Consider the following 23,733-nt stretch of genomic DNA (forward strand, 5'->3'; position numbering starts at 1 on the left):
CATGCGACGCCTCTAAGCTTCTTACTGAGGTGTGCCATGTGCGTGTTCCAGGATAAATCACTGTCAAAGTAAATGCCAAGGTATTTCACGGACGGAACACATGCAATGGGGTAGCAAGAACATGCAGTGCAACTGGAGCTGTGCAAAAAAACCGCAGCGTTTTTCGGGACAGGCTTGTGTGCATTTCTAAAGCACACTAGATGAGTTTTTTTGGGGGTTTATATCAATCAGGTTACATAGAAACCAATCATATAGATTAGTAGCGTCCTGTTGAAGTTGACGGAGTGCGCAAGAAAAATCTGTATTAGATGAGATGAGGAGGGTGTCATCTGCATATTGGTAAATCTGTGATGAAGTTATAATGCCGGGGAGGTCATTAACATAGAGATTAAATAAGAGGGGTGATAAGATGGATCCCTGGGGAACACCACTATATAAGTCTATAATTCTGCTTTGCACAGGTCCAAGTTCCACCATTTGAGATCGCTGAGACACATAATTTCTTAGTAACATTTGAAAAGGACCACGAAAACCATAGCAAAACAACTTTTCACAGAGAATATCATGGTGAACAGTATTAAATGCCTTCCTGACATCAAGAAAGAGACCAAATGCCACTTCATTTTTATCAAAACTAGAATGAACGGAATCCGACATCTTTTCTAATAACGTTTGGGTACCAGAACCAGCAACAAATCCGTATTGATGTGGGCTAAGCACGTTATGCCTCAGCAAAAAAGCTGACATTGTACATAAGACGTGTTTTTCTAGAATTTGTGATATACACGACACGATAGATATTGGGCGATAATTCCAGATATCATTTCTTTTGCCACCCTTGTAAAGTGGTATAACACGTGCTTGTTTAAGAGAGCATGGTAAGAAGCCACTTTCAATCATATCATTTAGCATGAAAAAGAAGGACACACTTCAAGCTTTGGAAGTTTCTGGAAAGGTCGCTGATAAATATTCCATCAATTCCAGCTGAGTTGCTATGCCGTAGACTGGAGATTATGCTGAAAAGATCTGGCTCTGTTATGTGTGGAAGAAATGCTGAGTCAATCACAGAAGAAGGAAGTAACGGCGAACGTGATGTGGCACGGGCAATGCGCTGTTCTTTAGAAAAAAAGTTATTAAAATCATTTGCCAAAGAGGATGTCAAGTGACCAAAACTATGCTCGATTGCGTCCTTGACCGGTCTACGCTGACGCCCACGTAGTTCATTCACGATAGCCCAAGTTTTGGCCACGTCATGGTGGCAACTGCGAAACTGGCTAGCATAGTAACGCCTTTTAGAGGACCGAAGAAGAGCGGTTACTTTGTTCCTAGCAGCCCGAAATTCATTTCGTAAGTTTGCATTTTTTGGTGAAGCGCGACATTTTGACCACAGCGCTTCTTTGCATCTAATGGCTGCGAGAATGTCAGCTGTAAGCCAGAAGCATTTATTATTTCGTTTTTTGACAATGATACTTTTTTTGCAGGATTCTTTTAAATTTTTAAGAACCAAAACAAAGTTATCGTAGGCGGTATCTTTGTTATTTCGTGATATAAATGAGTTCCAGTCGAAGGATGACACCTTACTGTCAAATAGTTTTCGATCTAGTAAAGTCATAACACACCTGCTATCATTAGGTTTCTGTGCAGAATCGACCTTAGCAAGGTGGCATAGTGTAAAGTAATGATCCGCTAATTTCTTTCGAATGACAGCTGCCATAACATAAGACGAGTCCGGCGCGCGTACGTTAACGTGGTCTATGCAAGTTTTACACAAACTGTTATTTACGATCTCTTCTCTAGTAGGATCTGAAAGTAGTGTTTCTATACCATGATCCGCAAGGGCATTTAGGTAGTTTTGCGCAGATGCTTTCTCAGGTTTTAACAGATCAATATTCAAATCACCCATTATGCATAGGTTACCATGGCTAAACCTTTGCTTACAAACGTCATGCAATGCTGTGATAAAATTAGCCACATTTCCAGACGGTGGTCGGTATATGATAAGGAGATGACTCGAAATGTTGCTGTACGAAATTTCAAATCCCATTGCCTCTGCAGCGTTGATGGAGATATTGATATTGGAAACCGATAAAGAATCCTTGAAGAAAACAGCAATTTCTCCACCCTTACCCATTTGGCGGGTAAGGAAATGCTCCGTATAACCCGGAAGCTTGAACGTGCAGGTAATATGGTCAGCAATATTTACCTCTGTGAAAGCAAATACGTCTACTACTTGGTAAAGGTCTTGTGCGATTACCAGAAATTGATTCCAATGTTTTCGAATACTTCTAATGTTAATGTGAAGAATTGTAAGAGAACTCAATGAAACTGGATGGAACGATTGGAAACAGACGTCAAAACTTGAAAAAGAAGCCATAGCAGTAATAGTGAATTTCCCTACGTCATTTTGTCAATGTCTGAAAGAGACGCGATTTTGATAACGGAAGCCCCCACTTCTTTTCTGGCGAAAACTTTGCCATTCTTGACCCAGACAAATTTGAAAGATTTTTCCTTTCCTCGGATTCGAGCTTTCCAGAACAGCTCACTGTTCATACGGGTCAAGTTTTCATTGAATAAAACTGAGGAGAGCTTGTGGGACTCATTTAGCGTTCTAAGTTTGCTTTTTACCTGCAGCCATTTCTCCCGTAGGCTCGGGGACGAAAACCTGACCAATACGACCGGAATCTTCCCTTGTCTCGATGATAGACGGTGCAAGGAGGCTATCTCAGATTGGTTGAAGTCACGCACTTCAAGTGTTTCAGCCATCTGCGCTATTTCAGCCCGCAGGTCTTCCTGTGGCTGAACTGGCAGTCCGCTTATCTCTAGATTGGACAGACGGCTGTACTGTTCACTTTCATTGAGTTCCCACTGAATTCGGTGAATCATCGAAGCCTGTTCGTCAATAGTCCCTTCTAGAAATGCAACCTTTTGCTCAAGCGTCTTTGTTGCCTGCACGGCATCGTTGCAAGTCGCAAGGAGCGTGTCGTATTTGGATGCAAAGAATTCTACTGATGTTTGAACCTCAGTAACTGTCGTTTGCAGGCCTGGAATTGTCATGACAAGCTTATCGAGCTGCGCCGGCAGAGCCAGGAGGCTATCTATGCTTATCTTCAGTTCAGAAACAACCATCAATTTTTCTTCCAACGCAGCCACTTTTTTAAAAACGTCCGATGGTTCTTCAGTTGGCTTATCATTGGGTTTCACGGGAAGTGACTCCCCGCGACACACGCGACATCGCCATTTTTCACGTTTTCCTGGTCCCATGGATGTAAATGTATTCTCGGAAAGACCGGAGCAGTCACCGAGATGGTGTTCAATGCTACATTCGCAGCAAACAATTCGTTTTCCATCTGTAGGTAGAGCCTCATTACAAACCCCACAACGTGCCATTTTGAACAGTCGAGAATAATATTAGCAGGTGTAGCAAAGCACACAATATGACAAGGTACAAATTGCACAGGTTGCAGTCGGCGGCATAACGAGACAAAAGGCTAGTGATGAGTTTTCAGCAATGCTCACCTGTCGTACACAAAGATTGCAGTCAGTTCGCAGCAAAAGGTTGCCGCCGACTGCGAAGGTGAACCAGGTGAACCACGGTTTTATAGCTGTCTAGCGGCAGCAGTGCCGCCTCCAGGAAGCCTGGCAGTGATGGTCCTTCCGGTCACGCTGTGCCGAAGTGGACTGATTTGCTGCGCCGAGCTGTCCAGTTCTTCCACGATATGCGCAGGATAATTGTATCAGGTGGTCGTCGGAAGCAGTTACCTGTCGTACACAAAGATTGCAGTCAGTTCGCAGCAAAAGGTTGCCGCCGAATGACACGCTATAAGGCAGCAATACGTGCAAATAAGCTGAGCAGCTTTACGTTGTATCGACCTTGTGCCCTGCGTGGGTCATCAGGGTAACGAGGCTTCTTACCTCTGGAGGGACGGATACCAACGGCAGCGCCCTACCGTTTGTAGTGCCGCAAAACGTTAAAATATTATTTCGGAGATTGATAAAAAAATATTGAATGGCGATGAATGGCGACTGCACAACTGGTAATGTGGAAACTCAACGCTGCATGGACGCGAAAAGACTGCGAACCCCGACAAGCCTTTCAAAGGAACCTTCGCTCTGTCAGTCTGGGGAAGGTGCAGGGCACGGGCTGTGTGCAAGGGTTGGGCGTGTGATCGCGCTCCTCTGGTGTGGCATCTCGTGTTGGACGCCCTATATCCACCTATTCCTTCCTTGCGGTAGCGCTTGGCTGAACGGACAATTTTTTACTACTAAGACGACGATTACGAACACGCTGTACCCGGCAACTTAGGATGTGCGAATAGTACTTTTCATAACCGAATGGAATACGAATATTGCCAATGTTTTTATTTACAACGTTCTTATAATATCATTTGAGGCTGTGGCAGGCTTGGGACATGGTATGGCACACAAGGAACAAGTTAAGAAAAGTGTGAACAAGAAAAAATCTTAAGAAACCAACTGTTATTCGAAAGAGCGAACAGTGACGCCGTAGTGAAGGATTCCGGAAATTTTAACCACCAGGGGTGCACGTTAAAGAACCGCAGCTTTTCTAAATTTCCGGAAGCCTTCACTACGGCGTCCCCCACAGCCTGAATTGCTGTGAGTCGTTAAACATCCATAAACCCATAAACCCAAAACTTCAAAGAAATGAAAAAAGCGGAGTTTTGTTAACATCATAAGACAGGACATTCCAGTCTCTGACCGCTTGCGATATCGAATACCTGAATGAATCAATATTAAGCCTATTCAAGAAGAGAGCTTAGTCGGGCTGGCTGGTGTATGTTGATGAAAATTACTGAACAGCTGTAACGGACGGGACAGAAGAGAGAGAGCACATGTGCCTCTTTTCTTCTCTTCCGCCCCGTCTGCTAGCGCTGCTGAGTCATTTTCGTCAATATTGAATCGATATTCATTTAGATTGGTTTGGTCTATGAGGGTTGAACGTCCCAAAGCAATTCAAGGTATGAGGGACATTCTTGTGGAGCGCTCCTAAAATTTCGATCTCCTATATTCATTTAGATGTTTACAATGTTTTTTTCTTGCATTTCGTGTAGTCGATAAACACAAAATCAACTTGCGTCTATTTTAAGATTCCTATTTACAAGGGGGAAGACAAACAAGAGGCGCATGAACTTGGAGCGAGCACTTATTGCTGGAAGGTCAGCTCGATGCAAAAGTTCGTTTGGACAATCATCCCTCTGTATCGGTTGTAAACAAACCGTATTGCTTTGTGTTGGACAGTAACTTTTGTGTGCAATGTTTTGTACATGGAAGCTAGACTATGATGCCATATTCTATTATAGGGCGAATTAGTGAAGTAGAGGCTTGTATTTTTGTATCTGCTAAAGCAGGTATGATTGTCTGCTATAGCGAATCGAGACTAGAGAAAACCATAATTGCTTGTAACAAATGACACATGCTTATCCTATTTTAGATACAATGAAGTTATGAATCCTTCGTACTTGCAATCGTCCGCTTGCTTTATTGGATGCTGTAATCTGTAAGAGAAAGTAAGCGGACTTTGTTTTTCGGTTAATGGTATGAAGACAGATTTGTCAAGGTTAATTTTCATTTGCCAATTCCGAAACATGTTTTCAATCGTTGTAAGTGCGTTCTGCAGTGAAAAGTCATCTTTATGTCCATTAGCTTCTTTGTATATGATACAATAGCCAGCAAACATCCGTATGGTTGCTTAAAAGCTGAGTGCTATGTCATTAACACACAGGAGGAAAACGATCACTGCGAGAACCGTGCCGTGCGGTTTTCCAAAATGGTACGTCGACTAGATTTGAAGAATGTTTTTCATAATATACAATCTGGCGACGGCCTGAATATACGCTTTCAACCATTTTGTGACGTTGCAGTTGCCGAAATAGCTGGTATATTTGTAAAGTAACTTGGCATGGGACACGAGGTTGTAGGTTTTCAATAAATCTAGAAATACATGTTAAGCTTTCAAAGTATGTAGGTTGTGAGGGCTAGGCCATGAATGGTTTCTGATAACTCTGTTGTCGTTGGTAGGCTTTTACCTAAACCTATGTTGATTTGGGTTGAGGATACTGTTTGGTTAGAAAAAGTTATTATGGGTTTAAGAATATGTTCATGTATCTTGCACGCGGTGGCAGTAAATGAATCAGGGCGGCTATATGCGGGGTTTGAACTATCTCTTGATCTGGTAATCTGGATGACTTTAGCTTATTGCCGTTCTTATAGACCCCTCCGAATTTTCAAGTCTTTATTTAAACCAGTAGTAAGTACTTCGAAATCAATTCTGTATATCGTTTAAGAAAAGCATCCGGTAAGTTGTCGGGGCAATTCGATTTCTTTTCATTAATACTGAGTAATAATGAAAAAATACCGGGCTGCGTGAAAGTTAAATCTTCGAGTGAATCTCCACTGCCATGATCAGTATACGGCAATCATGGCGTGGTACCGTTATCAAGAGTCAAAAGATATTTAAAATAAGGGTTAAATTCGTTACCCTTATCTGCAGCATCATTGGGTGGCAAATTGTTCTGTCTATGCACACTGGAAGATAAACAAGGCCAACACTTATTTGACTTCTTCACTCAAAGTATTGTTAATATACTTACGTTCTGGTTCTTTATTAATTCTTTAAAATTTTTGGACATATTTAGAATTATGTCGATATACCGAGACAGCAGGTCCTTATTTAAAAGATTCCTTATTCAGGAGCATCTCCGTTTTAGCCGAATAATTTCTCGTGAATTTGAACGATTATTGTTCTGTGTCACTTTTACTTTAGTGGGAGCAAAAGCTGACAATCAGTGCTGGGGAATAGCTTTGAACGACAAGGATAGTTCATTGACACCGTCTGGACAGCAAAGCGCTGGGTGCGTTTTGAAACGTGCTATCAAAATAATCCAGAATGGTAACAACCTGCCCAAGCCTAGTTGAAAATCTTGGTAGTTCATATTTCGTGGCGTGGCCTTTCGAATGAAGATATCTAGCATTTCGTTGCCCTGTGGTCAGATATGCCGTATGTCACTTGCCGTGAATAACAGCTAATTGGAAAGGGAGATGCCAAATAGAATTTCGAGGACTGGTGAAGCTATGTAGTCAAGTTGCAGCAGCACTAGAAAGGTAGCCTTGGCAACAAGGAAATCACTACCTCAGCCGAAAAAAAAAATGATTCAAACAACAAATTTCGCAACTCTGGGTGGATTAGAGCACGTGACCACACATTGTACACATTCTGCAGGGGGCCCACTTACTTCGGCCATTACCCCTGTAATTGAGCATGACCCAACCATCATGTACGGGGAGGGGGCTGCCAAGATCAGATGACCACGCACCGCACACTGTCGAGAGTGTCCGTTCCCCAGCCGTTACCAGCGTGCCCATAGCAAGGCGCACACGTATTAGAGTCGCATGTATTATATCACGATGCACGGAACATTTTTGGGACTCGCGCTCCGTTCCCGGGAACACATTTTTTGGCCAGCAGGTCGACCAGGAGGTTTAGGTATCTAAGTGCTAGACAACGAACAACACCGCCAAGGAAGATAACAACACCGCCAAGGAAGATATAAACGTTGCAAAAAAGTGTACTTCGTTAACAATGCGTAAGCGCTAGTTTCGTCCAAGTCTGTTCGACGATTTTCATATACATCCGTCAGGTGAAAGACTAGCCCTCCCTTCCGTCCTCATAAGATCTGCCGTTGCGAGGGGTCCACCTGGTCATTGCCGTCGTCATCATCATAAGCAGCAAGGGGGGAAAGAAAAAACAAAAGCGCTTGCATCAGAACAGCACAAAACAAAACAGCACACGGAGAAAACAGCACTGCGACAAACCAGCGCCACGTAGAACAGGTTCAGTTCTGCGGAGGAACGAACTGGCATGCTCATAAGAGCAAAGGGTAAGACACAACCCAAACAGCTACTGCGTTGTTAGGTTAGCTCAGGTTAGGTTAAGTTAGGTTGCTTTGCAGAGTGAAGGTTATTTTAAGTTAGGTTGTTTTGCAGAGTACTTAGGAAAACACCTTTTTTGTTTCTTACATACAAGCATTTTTTCTTGTGACCTTTAGTTTTTCAAACGCTTTATGAACTGATGATGACGATGATGAATTTTTATGGCGCAAGGGCATCTGAGGCCAAAGTGCGCCATGACACAAGGTATTTTCCATTTCTCAAGGAGGGGTCAAAGACCCATTTTCCAAGGATTTCACCCTAAATAAGCCGAAGCACCAGACCAGGGGAAATCTTGTACCCAATGTATCACCGGTGGGTACCCGGCGGCACTGGGGATCGAACCCCGCACCTCCCGCATACGAGGCGGATGCTCAACCACTCGGCCACTGCTGTGGTCTAAAACACGGTGAATTGAACTATTATGTTCAAAAGCACGCTGGCTGTCTAAAGCAAGAACGGGTTGTCTAAAGCGAGATAGCACAACCTCACATTTAGGTATCATACAGTGGCTCGAGTCTTACGGTTAATGCCTCAGCATCAGATATCAATACGATTCCGGTTACTCGACGTTAATTAAACGTGAAATTGGGCTGCTGTCTCAGTGAAAATCAATCCACCAAAATTGGCCCCACGAGGTTGCTTAGAGAGTGTAACGAAAAGGGAAACAATAAAATCAGTCGGATGCCCAGGCCAATTTCATTTCTTAGTTTCCCAGATTCTGCTTGCATAATACTGAAAAATCTGGATCATTAAAGCCAAGCAAGAGAGGACTGCATGGCCACTAGTTCTGCTATACACATTCTTTTTGAAGCGTGCAATTCTGTCGCCATGCTGTATTTTTCACTGAGCTGTTTTCTTGTTCTGCTGTTTTGATGCATGCCGTTTTTTCGTGTGCAGTTCTTTCATGCGCTGTCTAGGGAGTCTATAGGAACCATCCCGCCGCGGTACAATAAGAACTCAGGATTTCGATCCAAATCGCCCACTGAAACACTAAGGTTTCGCGTAGCAAGAAAACTTGCTCCGGATCGCTGTTTGGAATACGTTATTAGTCTGTCGTTGCCCTGATAAGATGGAGGAGGTAGGCGTTCGTGATGAAGACTGACTCTGACTTCTTCACCTCGCAGGAGGGCCAAAAAAGAGGGAGCGTACTTTGCGACAAAGAAATGCGTCATGTGTAATTTTTGCCCTGTGCTACTGGCTCTGCAGGCGATGTTTTCCGAGAAATTCTTGACACACTCAGTGGGAATCAACAACAGCATTTCCGCACACAGCCGCCATGTCAACTGCAAAACATGGCAGGTAAGTAACGGTGTAAAATCAACCAATAGCGCGTCGTGGGTAATACAGAATATTGAGCAATGAGTGCCATGACGGTTTAAAATTCATTTTCTCTTTTTCTTTTTTTTTAAAGCGCGAATAGAACCCTGCATGCTAAGTGACGCGTATTCCACGCGCTTATTGAAAAATCTTGATTAGACTTTTGTTGCCAACTCACTTTTGCAAGACAGTGCAACTCAGGCTTTCTTGCAGGTGTGGCAAAACTTCGTAGCAAAGAGTCTCTGCTCTCTGCTCTCTGGCGTCACCCTTCACTTTTGAAGAAATGAAACATTTGAACTTGAAATCGCCGCTATCCTTACAGAAAATAGCATTAAACATGCCTAATAACAATTTTATGATGATTTCATGAAAAAAATGACATAACCTGCGAGGTGGAGTCATCCAGTACGTATGTTGTGGTCGGGCTGTTTGGGTTGTGTCCTCAGCTGAACTCCTCATAACTTGAAATCTCCCATGTTTAAAAAAAAAACGTTGCAGTCCATGCTAAGGTTTTTAGCTATATGAAACGGGCTCAGCGTTAGTGAACGAGAGTCGTAGTAAAAAAAACTCGGTACCAAAGCGGCTCATTTTCATAATTAGTCAACGGAGGAATGTTTTTGAAATATGTACTAACATGCGAGGAAATTTTTTGCTCTAAAGTTCGTATCGGCCGATCCTCGGGAGGGTAACTTTGAGCACTTAGCGGAAACAATATGCTGTAGGATCAGAGCATGGCTCTTCCCCCTGGGCGCAGGGAAAAAGGGGGGCACCACGCGCTTGCTACCAGCGGCATAGCCAGCTGCTATACTTTTATTTGCCACAACAACGCTCGCAACTGCATGTTTTGTAACGCAGCAACGGAAAAAAACGACGACGGCAAATATAACAAGGTTTTTATGCCGTGGGTGTGTGCCATCGTTTTTGCGGCAACAACAACAAGCTTTTTGTTGATCAAAAATGGGCCTCGAGTAACCTCGAGGATACGGGGTCAGTCGACCGCGTGCAGCGTGATTCCGGAGAGCGCGCGACAGAAAGACGAAGTCAAGGCATCGTCAGGTTATTCCGAGGACACCAACACGATGGCAGAGCACGGAAATGGCGAGTCCGGGGCCTGCGGTGGGAGCGGCGACGCTGGCGGCGGAGATCACTCCAAGGAAGCGCGGCGGGAGGCTGCAGAAAGAGTAAGCGGCTTGGCTGGGCCTGTGCCCTCGCAGGAGGTCTGGGACTCCGGCCGATTGGAGCGCCTTGCCATTAGAGCAAGATTAATGGAGGGAGTAGAGGCGGGTACTTTCAAATATTGAGAGCTGCATGCTTGCATCGCAGTGCTTATTTCATATAGGAAGCGTACGGGATAGCGCCCTTTTTTTGAGCGTTTTTTCTTGCGCACATTGTTTAGACACCTTTCGAAACCGTAGGCAGGTTTCTACAAAGAGACCACGATGAGGACACTGGTGGGAGACTATGCGAAAGCGGAGCAAATTGAAATTATACCTCCAGGTGTTTGCATCGTAGCGTGTTGTACGGGCAGGTCCAAAACCAGAAAGGGACGATTCGATGAGGAAGATTTCAAAGACCCGCGTAGTCTTAACTAGGACTTAATTCCGTTTTGAGGCCTCTTTCGAATAACTAGCAGGAGCCTTTCTTGGACTCCACCGTCGGGCTCTCGCACCAACTCGTATTGGCCAGTTTTCCGGTGGTATGCCGGGTCGACACAGCGCAAGAGCCCTCTGTTGTCTGTCCAAACTTTTGATGGGCCTCCTCGTTCTCTCCTGATCAGGAGATTGCTGGCAAACATCGCAGATGTGACGTCAGCACCGGCCGTCTGGCAAGAGAGCGGCGACTTTGGTTTTGTTTACTCCCGTCCGCTTGTCGGGAAACCCTTCCTGCAGTGGCTTCGTCAACTTGTGGTGAAGGGAATACAGAATAGACGTTCGCACCGTGTCTGAGGACGTGATAAAAGAGCACTCTCTCGCCAATGGAACATTGCTGCCCGCTAACCATGTGTGACATGCTGGCAGTCTGGGATATTCTTTTCTGCAGCGAGGATCGCCATTTTCGCACTTGATTTCACTTGCGGTCGCTGCCTGACATCCTGCGGCACATCTCACGTGTAAAAACTACCAGGGGCACTTAAGTCTGCTTACGTGCTATGAATGCAAAAGCATAGTGCACTTCTGCCTATTTCCGTTCGTGCGTTTGCGGTGTGTGCGTTTGTACAACTTAGTTCGCGTTGGCCACCAAACCGTACACCGTTCTGAGCTACTTGGGTTAATGCCCACATAAGCAGAATTGGCCATTCTTTACTGAACATTCATAGATGGCGGCGAGTCCTCGTACCACTGCCAGCGCAGTGGCGCAGCGACCAAGCGATGCGCCACTGCACTGGCAGGTGGCTGTTCCTGTCACAGCCACCCGTAGGGATTGTGTGAACCATGTTGCTCTTCCCGAGAAACTTCTCGCGCAGCTGGCGCGACGCGGCTCCGAACTTACCCTAGCTTCCTCCTATTGGCCACAGCTTGCGCGGCGCTCCTCCGAACTTACCCGAGCTCACCCGGACTTCCTCCCATTGGCTGCGACTTGCCTGGCACTCTTCCGAACTTAGCCGAGTTTACCCGAGTTATTACTGTGTAACCGAGTGGCGAGTAACTCGGGCAATCTCGAGTAAGTTCCCACACTTTTTGTTAACATTTCCTGTACACAGTTTTCATTTACGCCATGCTCGAGCCAAGTAATTCTTATGGGTTAATAACCTTATACCCAACTTTTTATAAAATGCTCCAAAAAAGCAAAAAAAATGGCGTGTACACTTATGCCCCACCTTAAGGGTATGACGCGATAGCGTAATGCGATGATTTCCATATATGCAGAATGTCATTTTCTATTGTACATTCGTAGATTCCTGGGAGTCCTCCTACCTCTACTGGCGCAGCGCCACTGCCCTGCGATGGCAGGTGCTCCCAGCGGTATATGGGCCGTGTGCGGCCCAGTTTGCTTGCTCTTCCCGAGCGACCAATCATTAATTTTACTGCCACGTGCCACGGTGGGCCGTTTGCTCACTACCCGGTGGGCAGGTTCGGATGACGTCACGTGACCTAGATGTCCCACCCGCCTGCTAGGTTGCTGTCTGGGTAGTACCTGCCAGAATAAAGATCCTAATTTTTCTGTCACAACGCCGACGCCGGATTCCTTGCGTAACGGGGCCTTTAACACTATCACGTTAAAAAAAAACACTACAGGGGATTATTAAGGTCCAGCTTATAAGGGTATGACGCGATAGCATTAATGGGTTAATGCCATATGGTACTCTCATGTGCGCGTGCTTGAGCCACCATCCTCTGGCGTACTCACGCACGCCAAAGAAGGGTTGTCAAAGAAGGTCAACCCCTCGTTGGCGTGCGTGAATATGCCAGAGGATGCTGGCTCAAGCACGCGCACATGCGAGTCCCATTCTGAACAAATAGCCTGCAACTGCCGTTTTTGGCTCCCAGTAGCACAAATTGCTTCGATCGCTGCGCAGAGAGCCGCTTCTAGAATCCTTAAACCTCCTTTATGTACCGCGACTCCTACACCCAAAACTGCCATGGCGTTAGTCGTAATTACCGCGCAGAAACTGAGTGCTTAATTTGAACGCAACTCCTATATTTGGTGCAACTCATACGTGAAACTTGTGATCTATGGCGCTCACTTTATGCGCAATACCGGAATACCGGCCTGTGTTCAATTCTTGTGCGAATTAGTTTTGTTTTATCATTCGCATAACAGCAGAATTCTCGTTGTGCATTTTCATTCTTTTCTCCTTCTGTTGGAATAGCTATGGTGCGGCTTTTATGACCCAATAAGACAACCGATATAGCCACAGTGATGCCACACCATGCGCGACACTAGAAGGTGAAGATTAAAAAAAAACGTAGGACATTCCCGTCGTGCAAAGCCTTCAGACGCGTGACCCGGCGTAGTCCAGTCATGCGTGAGCGGAACGGCGCCACCGTGGAGGACACGACAGACAGCGTCACTGAATTCTCGCGTGCCCTCGCGTAAACGGATTGCTTGCGAACGCAGCGCGTTGTTCTGCTTAGCTCTGACAGTGTCGAGACAATTGCTAGAGCCACGCGACTCAACCAACTGGCTCGTTTTGCAACCCTGATCATGTTCCGTTTACCTGTGCCGCATACTGCGCAGCTTGCTTTTGTGTTAACAGGTGCATCAATGCCGTCACTTCCGCTGTACGCTCCGCTCCGCAGGCGCGCCTGGCTGCTCGAGAACAACTTCGCCAGATTAGTGAGAAGAGGCGACTCCTGGCCGAGGCCAGCTACGACGAGGGGGTGGAGATGGCGCTTGAAATCGTCGCCCGCGACAGTAAGCTGGGCTCCGTGGGCCGTTTCGAGTAGATATTCAAAAGTTCATTGGCGAAAAAAATTCTTTAGCTCTTGTTAAACCTGGCGTGACAGCGAGAGCTACAGCTGGCCGAGTGGAACCCACTCAGTCCAATTGCAAAATCAACCTTGCCACTCTGTTTCGCTGGACGTCCCTTGTCCATCTTCGTCCCTGGACGTGGGTTCACTCTCTCCATCTCCACTCCTCCCCCACTGGGTTCCGCCGGCGCGCCGCGCCGCCGGCAGCAGCCACTGACAAGCCACGGCGCCGCCATGCTGAATGCTCGAAATGCTAGCGTAATGTAGGCGCACGGCGCGCACACCAGCTGCGTGATCTGACATCACTCCGCGCATGCGCACAACTGACGAGGCGGGCGGCGTCTGCTCCGCCGTCGGCGCAGCGGCGAGGCGCGCGGCGCGCACAACAGATGCGGGCTATGACGTCCCTCGGCGCATGCGCACAGCTGGCGTAGCGCTGGTGCCACAGCTCAGTGCGCAGCCACGCTGACCTCGCGAAGTGGATGGCGTAATGTAGCTCGCGCTACATACAAAAGTGACCACGCTCGCTATTGGCCAGGGAGGTTAACTGCCACATGAGTTGCTATGAAACCTTGACATAGTCGATTATGACGGAGAGCGGACACGGGAGGGGTCAAGCACTTGTCCTGTACCGCTACTAAGTAGTAGCAGTACAGAACAAGTGCTTGACACTAAGTAGTGTGTTGCAAGCTTCCGCCTAGTTTTTGTTGCAAGCATTAATGACGCTTGTTTCAAGCGGCTTCTGTTTGTGCTGTCAAGTTGGTCACGGTATGAAACCGTCCGTGCACGGATCGGTTGCTGAGAGAGTGAAAACTGTTTTCCGTCCCAATGAGTTGGGGCTGCTGCTCGGCTTGGTAAGGGGCCGGTAGAGCGCGGTAGAGCGTTTCGGCTATCTATACTGTAGTGCTTGCCAGGTTACCGTCAGAGCGAAGGTGATAACCAGTCACGGAACCAGGGCCAAAAACGGACCTAGTTAAGGAATTATCCAGTATGAATACCAGCTTTCGTGACACACAGGCTAGGCTGTTCGGTTCATGACATACTCTCTGTTAAGGACCCACAGGCTGTTGCTGACGCGGCGTTCAACTCGTTGGGCCTGGCTTGCTTTTGTGTCAGCGTGAGAGGAAAAAGAAAGGCTGGGAACCGCGTATGTGAGGCGGACTGCCTTAAAACCGTGTGAGTTGCAGCATTATCGATCGCATAAAGGTCACCACCAGCAATCATTGATTTTAAGCGAGCACATGCAGGTGTTAGCTGCACGATCAACCCAAAATTTCAATAAGCTGCTGACTTCCTCACAATTATTTGTTTTGTTTCTTTGCAGGGAACTATGGTAAGCAAAGTTTAGCCTTCATTTTCTGCTCTCGACCCACTATGGTGGATCAGTGCCTTTGGCGTTGGTTTCCTGATCGCAAGGCCATGGGATGGAAATCCCAGCCACGGCGGCCGCGTTCCGGTGGAAGCGAAATTAAAAGAAATGTCGCATCCTTTGCGATGTCAGCACAGGCTAAATATCCTCATGGGGGTTAGGGGGGGGGGGGGGGGTTAAAAATTCTACCGGAGCGCCTGCACTACAGTGTATAGTCAGACTGGAATGAAACGCGAACGCGCATATGCCGTAGGTTTCTACTTTGCACCAAGATATTCATTTTGAACGGGTATATACTTCAGTAGATAATTTACCCAGAATCACGAATCAGGCTAGTTGAGCACTACAGCGGAAAGCGCACAGGTAAATATTTTGTTTTGTTCACAGGCAAGTTCGCGTTTCATTCCGGCCAGACTGTCCCTTGTAACCCATGTGAAATTTCAGGACATTAAACCATTTTTTGTTGTCAACCCCAATGAGCCGTAAGTAAAGAAGCACTGCATGTCCTCGCCATCACTGAACCTGAACCCAGTCTGAGTGTGATCAATTATAACCCAGAATTGACTGAAGTAATTGCTCCGTAATACGGAACGCTAGGTTTTCGAGTGCTGGATGAGCATTGTGACACAGTACAGTATCACATGCACTGTGGTTGCTACGCTCTGCCGTTGGTATTGCGATCGCCAGTGCGAAAAACTCCTGCAGACTCCTTCTAAATGCAGAAGTACCGTCCTCGTAAGGCTTCTTCGTATGACTCTCTTCGTCCTAGCAATTTGTTAAACGGCAACCAAGGCATAATGTAAGGCAGAAGGACGAACATCCCCCGTGCTGACCACGAAATGCCACACGCGTCGTTCTTCGTAGGACAGACCATTCCTAAAAAACGCCGCGTAAGCAAGACTTTTCAAACCGGCGCCTTGCTTTCCCAGGGGTCGTATACATAGTGGCCCCCGCGTAAAAGGCGGCTGCCCTGGTGTTAGTCTTTCAAGAAGGTACATATCAGATGCCACCGTCTGTTTCTCTCATCGCTTATTAAAGTAAAATCTGATGCTTAGTTTTGCCTTGACTACTATGCTATTAACATGAGCAGCTGACCGTGTTTACGCGAGTATTCACCATGCAATCTCAACACACGACGATCTCTGCTTCTTGAAACATAACTTGCGAGCGTACTACGTGTTCCGTGTCGTCGTTTGATGTCACTGCGCAGCAAAAAAAGGCAAATATCTAATAAAAGGCTCCAGTATTCACTTGTGCATCGCCATTTTTAGATATTTCAACGAACAATTATTGGTAATTAAGCCGATTTGCGTGACACTTATGGTTAAACCATTCGACTTCCTGGATGTATTAATTTTCTATCGAGTGATATCTCAAAAAGATTGCTGGAACGGGGAAAACAGCGCCAATTTTGCTGGGTAACTGCCTTTGCGCATCATTTGGGCCCTATGCACAATACCTTCCTCGCCTAAGGGCCTCTCCTCCTTAGAATATGGACTTTGGGGCTTCCTTCGCAGAGATTCCCTTGATAAGAGCGTCAAAAACCATAGCGTAATCATTATGTGAAAGAGGACAAGCAATAGACAAACAGGGTATGCCGTAGTTAAGCAAATGTTGATAACTTTGTCGCTGGTTGTTCCCTCTCTAAGTGGGGCAGAGAGAGAGTCAAGTATGTGTGTGGCTGAATAATTTTTCTAGAATAAAGACAGCATAAACGCGGCCTAACCCTTCATAATGGTCAGCACAGAATCCAGATGTTTGCTGTCCGGTGAGGAGCGGGAGTCTTACAACAAAGCGATTCGAGGCCCAAGCACGGCCTGGATCGCGTACTTATGGGAGAGAAGTGGAATACATCGCGTCCCCAGGCTTCGTGTTACACAGTTGGTTGTTCTCAAGAGAACTGTGCGATTGGGCAGCAAAGTGATTCCCAAAGGCAAATGAGACGGTGGCCGACCACGGCAGCCAATGATGTCTGCACCAGGGAAGCGCAAAGCGCGCTAGCGCTAAAATGGCTGTGGTTTAGCTCTGGTTAAACCTGGAGTGACGCGATAGCTACAGCTGGCCGAGTGGAACTCGCTTAGTCGAATTTGCAAAGTTAGTCTTTCGCCGCTGCGTTTCGCTGGGCGTTCATTCTTCATCTTCGTCCCTGGACGTGGATTCACTGTCTCCCCCTATCCACTCCTCCCCCACTCGGTTTCGCCGGCAGCTGCCACGGTGGCCACGGCGTCGCCTCGCTGAAAGCTCGGAATGCTAGCGTAATGTAGGCGCGCGGCGTGCACACCAGCTGCGGGCTACAACTTCACTCCGCGCATGCACACAGCTGGCGGAACGGTGGTGCCACGGCTCAGCGCGCAGCCACGCTGACCTCGCGAAGTGGCTGGCGTAGTGTAGGTATCGCTACAAAAGAATTTTAGGCAGTACGGGGCTCTGATCTGTACCGCATAATTGTAGTGAATCAAACGGGCGCACAATACCTCGCATGCGCAAGTGCCGTTCTTGTCTGACTGACTCTTTAGCGCTGTTATATCGTTGTTATCGTTGTCACTGGTGTCGTCATTCTGCAGCTCTAGTGTAGCGCTCAGTCACGCATTGGTGTTACGTAAAAGAGGTTCTGTAATCAGGAGCTAAGTTCAGTTGTGGCAGCCTCAGAGCCGCAAACAGATGTGCGCGTTTGGGGTTCCCCGGGTCAAGAATACGCCTGTTTTTACGTGCAGCCGGTGCAAGCGAGCTTCAGCGACGCGAGAGGGCAGTGGCAGTCTACTTGGACACGGTCGCTAGGCACTCGAACTTGAGTCTGCGACTGCCGCTTCGCTTCCATGACACGGAATACGCAGGGCTTGTTGGCGGCGATGGCTCTGTGCTGGCCGGTGAGTGTAATTTCGCCATTTCGCCGGACTTGTGCAACAGTTACTGGGTCTTTCCTCACGACCTCGTCCTCCTTAGGACGCAAAGTGGGGCCGATATGGAGGAGCCGAGTGCGGAGTTTAGATATCTTGACGGAAATTTGTACCACACTATCATGGCGAGGTACAAACTCTGCCGGAACAGCTGGAAATGCTGTCGCAGTATAGAATCTTGGGTATGATACTAGGCAGTTCTTAATTTTTTTTTCGTGTCTTGCCACGCAGAGATGAGCATGGTTTGTGAAAATCAATATTGTGCACTGCTGTCCCTAGGAAGAGCTCTATCCTTTTGTCGCGATACATTTAAGCAATTTCGCTTTTCTCAGTTGCCTGCTCGCGAGGCATATAGTGATCGAGAATAGGTTTATAATCGGTTCGAATTTGCTTAAACATACCGCCCGCAGACGCTCCTAAAGAAAAAACTAAAAAAAAACAGCTGCTTGGAGATTGGTAATAGTTTATTGTAATAGCTTAGATGAGAATTAAGGCTAATCTTTAACGTCTGTGTACCACAGATGAAGAATCGGCGAGTTCTTGTCGCAAAGAATGAAATGCATTTTGTAGGCACCTGTGAGAACACGCGATCAGATATATGCTACGAGATTTGAGCCACAGCCTTACAAGCGCCCTCCTAGTTGTACGTATTGGACTAAAATGAATGGGAAACGAAAGAACTGCTACGGCGCAAAAAAAAAAATCATCATTTCTAAGCTTACCGAGTTAGTGCATTAATAAGCGATAGCTGTTTGTCATTAGCAGAGGAGAGGCCTACTAATGGCATTTTGGCGTTTCACAATTTGACGTTTCATTTTTTACTTTTCATGTTGACGTTTCACAGACGCCCGGTTGGGCGTCTGAAAGGCCCATTTTATACTGTATACGCTCACGTGCATACTCGGCCTTCTTCCGCTTGCGGTCATCGGTTCGATCGCGTTCCCGGCACACTTCACGGGGCACGCTTTCACGAAGCCAATAGTCTAGTTCCCAGTGCTGTCTTATTCGCAGTCTGAACCCCCCATTGATTTTTAGGAAAGGAAAAGCGCATAGCCCAGTCTCCCTATTTAAACGGGTACCTGGATAGCGTTTAAGGCCCCGATAGCGTTAGCGACAGCGTCAGCGTTAGCAATAGCGACATATTTAAAGACCCCGTTACGCAGATAATCCGGCGTCGGCGTTGTGAGCGGAAAATCACTAGCATGGCTCTGGCAGGTGGTCACCAGAGAGCAATCTAGGAGGGGTATGCCAGGAGGTTTTCATTAGAAACCGCCTGCAACCCACGATTTTGACTAACGCTACGTCCCCACGTATGATAGCCAAGCCCCCAAGAAACAGCGGAATATTGAAATGAGAAGCCTTGCATGTTCGTCCAGCAGCACACTTCATTTCAGCTACAGCTGTAGCTGTGCGACAACGTAAAATAGCGAATCGCTTTTTTCGCCTAAATGTGCAGACTTGAGACATATTTCGCCTGCAGGTCCAGCAGAAGCGTGAAACCAAGTAGACAGAAAGTATTGCCTAGGATGGCGACAAAAAGTCTTTCTGATTACCATCTGCTCTGCCAGCTAGGTTTTTAGAAGACACCTATACCCATCGTATTCAATTGTTTTTTTTCCTTTGTCATTGGCTGAAGCCGCGGTTCGACTCGCGTTAGTTCTTCGTTACTGGCTCAAGGCGAGCGTTATCGGTGGCGTAGCGTCGCTTGAGGTGATGACGGCGAGCGGGAGAAGCAAACATGGAATTAAATCTGATTAGAAACATTGTATTGTTAAGGCCCAGCCTTCTAAAGGAATATTTTCTCCACGGTTGAACTTGACGCCAATTTAATTTCTTTCCAAGATAGAATATGGCTGCGGTAAAAAGCTGCGCAAGTCGCAGTTTCATGGGGCGCGAGCTCAAAGTTGGCAACGGATGTGAGATGTGTTAGAAAATGTTATGATTACAGACAAATTAAGGAACAGATAACTTGTTGCAACTGTCAGGTCCCAAAGGAATAAGGAGTAATGCGAAAACTTACATGAAAGCACCCAAGCAAACAAACAAAGAAACAAGGCGCGGCTGTGAAGTATGCTTCCGACTAACACTCTACATCTTACACAGAAAAGTTTAAGATAATGAAAAAAAATAAAGGAAGGTTACGGTGTGCTTAACCCACAGCGAAAATCCAGCCGGCAAACACGAACTGTAGCAGGCTGGTTTGATCATGTTGCGCTTCAAAACGTGGTTGCCGCGGACGGGGCTGGCCTAGCGTTGCGTGTGGGTGGAGAGGAGGACGCGAGTAGACAGCCATGCTCACTACGAGAGACGCACGCCTGATACATAGCGTTGTTCGGTATCATGGACTGCCCCTTTCAGTCCTTCCTTCCCGGCACAGTCCAATGCCCGCTTGCACGAAGCAAATTAAATAGCCTATTTTCCAGTCTTGCCTTATTCGCAGTTTTAGACCATGGTGCCAGAAGTGGCCTAGACCCCCTCTTTCCTATCCTCAGATACAGCGGAGGTTCTCTCCACGGCGCAGTTGAGGTGTCCATCGAGAAGTGAGATTGTTACTGCGTTTTATTCGCTGTCGCCGCGCCAGGCTTTCCTCCTTTCCACAGTGCTGCGCGTGATGCTGCGTGGTGCGACATTGACTTAGCCGTTGTACCGCCTCTGTTTGGCTCTTTGATTAAGCTATTACAGCTGTCGCTGCAAAAAGCACAATGATGCTGCCCTCCTAATTGTCTAATAAAGGTGACATGCGAATGCAGTTAGCTTGCATATTTGCACAGACAAAAATGTTAATTAATGCTCCATGACAGTTATCTTCTAGCTGTGTGTCCACCTGATCGCGTAACATACGTGTAAAACGGCTGTTGCGTGCAGCTCATCGTTTATTTTCTAAAAATCTTGAAAGCCTCATTTTGAACACCCTGCACGGTTCGTTGCGGACGCTCATGTCAGCGATTCGCTGTGCATGGCTTACGGCTATGTGGCATTGCGCCTGCCTGATTTCGCGCTCGGCGTAACGTCCGCGTAAAGATTCACCAAATTTCCGCGCGAATCCACTAATGAAGCTTACGTTGACGGCTGTTTAGCCTGTCAGTAGCGACAGTGACATTCGCTCGTCTTGCTGGAATTTCTTCGACGCCGAGACAGAAAGATATGGTAAAGCGTGGCTTTGACCCATTACTCCTTTAACGCTTCTTTTCCGCATCAGAGCGAAAAGGACACGAGGCGATAGCGTGTCCTTTTCGAGTTCGACAAGTGATGTCGAAACCGATGTTACGCCCGAGCAGACCTGCTCCGATTTATTCTACCGCCGGAGCCGGGAGAGGGAAAGTAGGTGGTGAGAGCGCGAGCCCATGCGAGGCCCCAGGAGCCAAAGTGATAGATTTTTCTGCAGTTGGTGTGGGCGGGATGAGAGTTACTGCTGAAATTCCACGCGAGAGCGGAGTGCCTGATTCTGAAGCAAACCTTCGTTCATACTGCTTTCCGTTACAAGTATAAACCTTGCCTGTCCTTGTTTTCTTGCAGGAAAGTAGAGTAGTCTTCGCAATAAACTAAAGCGGGTAGTTCGAGAAGAAACCTCTTCCGGCAGGTCTCTATGGCGGTATGCAAAAAGGCGTTGACCAAGGCAGGGGGAGAGGGGAGCTGAATGTGGGTACAAACGCTCTTGGTGTTATAAAAAGTGTTACTGCTTCGCAGACTTTGAGGCGGAGTCTTGGGATCAGGAGTGCGATGACCCACTTCTGGTCGTGGAGGACATTGACGACTCTGAGGACGAGGAGACGGAGGAGCCGGACGATCCAGCCATGCCGGCCGATCCGGCCATGCCGGCCGATCCGGGTATGGCGGCCATGGCGGCCATGGCGGCCATGCCGGCCAACCCAGCCAAGCCGGGCAGGGAGGCCGCCGCCACTGAGGCTGTGGCTGAGATGGAAAGTGATTCTGACACCGACACGGAATCGGATTCAGACACCGAGGTGGAGGACGACATTTCTGACCGCGAGATCGATGAAGAACAGGCTTATGAAGCGGACTACAGCGTGGAGTCCGACGACGATTTCTGAGGGTCCACTGAAGAAAGAAAGAAGGAAGCGGAGTGTGCCACTCCCAGCCGGTGGCTCGGACAGCGCTGTGCAGTGGTGCTCAGCCTGTCTGTTGCCTCGCCGTGCAGACGAATGGGGCAAACCAAAACGAAACGGATGACTGAGTGGCTGCCCTCCTTTTTTAATCGTCCTTTCCTTGAGCAGTGCTTCATAAGTGTGCTTCTAGAGCTCGAAACGCGGCCAAAGAAGAAAAAGTAAAGTTTTTTGTTTGCTTTCTAGTACCAGGACTGAATTTATATTAACGCTGGTATGCCGTGTTGTCAGCGCGAGAAGTAAGTTTGTGGTCTCAGGATTTCTTTTCGTATTTCAAAGTTGTCAAGGCTTCGCGATGCTGGTCGGTGCACCATATTTTTTTCGGGAGGGGCCCGAGGCAGTTGTGTGGGGCGAAGGTCGGGGGGGGGGGGGGGGTGAAGGGCCCATGCCTAACATGAACACTACTCTGGAGGGGAGGCGGGTAGCCCGGGCTCTCTGGCCTCCCCCTCCTCCTCCTCGGATACGTCCCTGACTCTAGGATGTACCCCCGGCATTTCCTCCTCAGCAACCGATCGGTTCATAAAATTGTCGGGCGCTCCGCGCATTGCCGTAGACGAGGCGAACTATCACTTTTTACGTCTGTTAACCAACGTGCCTTGGGACCACTAGTAGCTGTGTGATTCCTCTTTAGTTATCCTAAGGTAAATACCCTTTCTGTCTGACGTAAAGCATATTTATTGCACGTCGTCATCCGGTGTTATATTGCGACAGTTGCCGATGAACTATTTCAGTGTGCAGGATGTAACCCAAGGTTGCAAGGTAAGAGACAGAAAATATACTAGTGTTAACTCGAAACCTGCAGTGCACCCAACTGCGCAACGTGGGCTCCTTGCCAGCTGCTTGCCAGCTGCTTGCAGTGATAGGATTTTGTTGAGAGTTTGCCAACACGAACGGTATTAACTGCAGGAATCAATTTCACGTCTACATGCGCAGTTTTCGGCTGCCATCACGTGCGCTATTCTGTCCAAGCAAAGCAATGCTTGCGAGTCCACACTGGCCCACAGTAAAAATGAAGGCCACCAAGAGAATTCATAGCCGTACGTTGTGTACACGGACATGTTAAGTATGCACCGTACGCATGGCCCCGTAGGCAGGAAGGTAAGTTATACATGTTATCGAAGTGGGATTCAAAGAATAGGATGAAGGAATAGAAGACTGGAGATGATCGCTACCTGCATGACTTTGAAAACAAGTCTGCCCGAAAGAACAAGCCCAGTTAATTATATAATTGGAGCTGTTACACAGGCCAAAATCCTAGCTTAGAATAACACCGACAAATCCAGGGTTGCTATCGTGTAACGAGTATTTACATCTTGCGCGGCGAAGGTGAGAAAAAACAAAAAATACTGACAAGTGTGCACCATTGAGTCTGACACCTATACGGAAGCTGTCGCCGATGCGCAAGAAAATTTTCTAAAAATGAACTTTTATCTGTGCCGATGAGTAAGCCTCAAAAATTCTTTAAAATTGTACAAAAAAACACGGAGGTCTTTTTCGTTAACCAGAGGGCTTCACCTCCGCCTGTGGACATGAGCGCGTATACACTCTAAACGCTGGCTGTATTCAGTTTCAACCTAATTTCACGCTAATGGTATTCCATCACAATTGCTTCCGTCTTGTAACTTCAAACTATTCGCAGCCAATCGTAGTAGAAGCTGCCTAAATCA

General features: G+C 47.3%; 1 protein-coding gene across 1 annotated transcript; it reads left to right on the forward strand.

Moving 5' to 3' along the window:
* The first annotated feature begins 10,240 nt into the window (after positions 1-10,240).
* On the forward strand, positions 10,241-22,254 carry LOC144121373 (uncharacterized). Its single transcript, XM_077654566.1, has 5 exons — positions 10,241-10,445; positions 13,506-13,620; positions 15,001-15,009; positions 17,667-17,912; positions 21,630-22,254. Exons 1-5 carry the CDS (start codon positions 10,344-10,346, stop codon positions 21,992-21,994), a joined length of 837 nt encoding a protein of 278 aa, XP_077510692.1. The 5' UTR covers positions 10,241-10,343; the 3' UTR covers positions 21,995-22,254.
* Positions 22,255-23,733: the final 1,479 nt, after the last annotated feature.

Source organism: Amblyomma americanum, chromosome 1, assembly GCF_052857255.1.
Source record: "Amblyomma americanum isolate KBUSLIRL-KWMA chromosome 1, ASM5285725v1, whole genome shotgun sequence".
In the NCBI taxonomy this organism is placed as follows: domain Eukaryota; kingdom Metazoa; phylum Arthropoda; class Arachnida; order Ixodida; family Ixodidae; genus Amblyomma; species Amblyomma americanum.

What these genes read in the sequence shown, in the direction of transcription:
- LOC144121373 (XM_077654566.1), top strand. Translation starts at nt 10,344, where the DNA reads ATGGCAGAGCACGGAAATGGCGAGTCCGGGGCCTGCGGTGGGAGCGGC. An exon ending in GGCGGGAGGCTGCAGAAAGA is followed by an intron (nt 10,446 to 13,505) that starts GTAAGCGGCTTG and finishes TCCGCTCCGCAG; the next exon opens with GCGCGCCTGGCTGCTCGAGA. An exon ending in CGATGGCTCTGTGCTGGCCG is followed by an intron (nt 17,913 to 21,629) that starts GTGAGTGTAATT and finishes ACTGCTTCGCAG; the next exon opens with ACTTTGAGGCGGAGTCTTGG.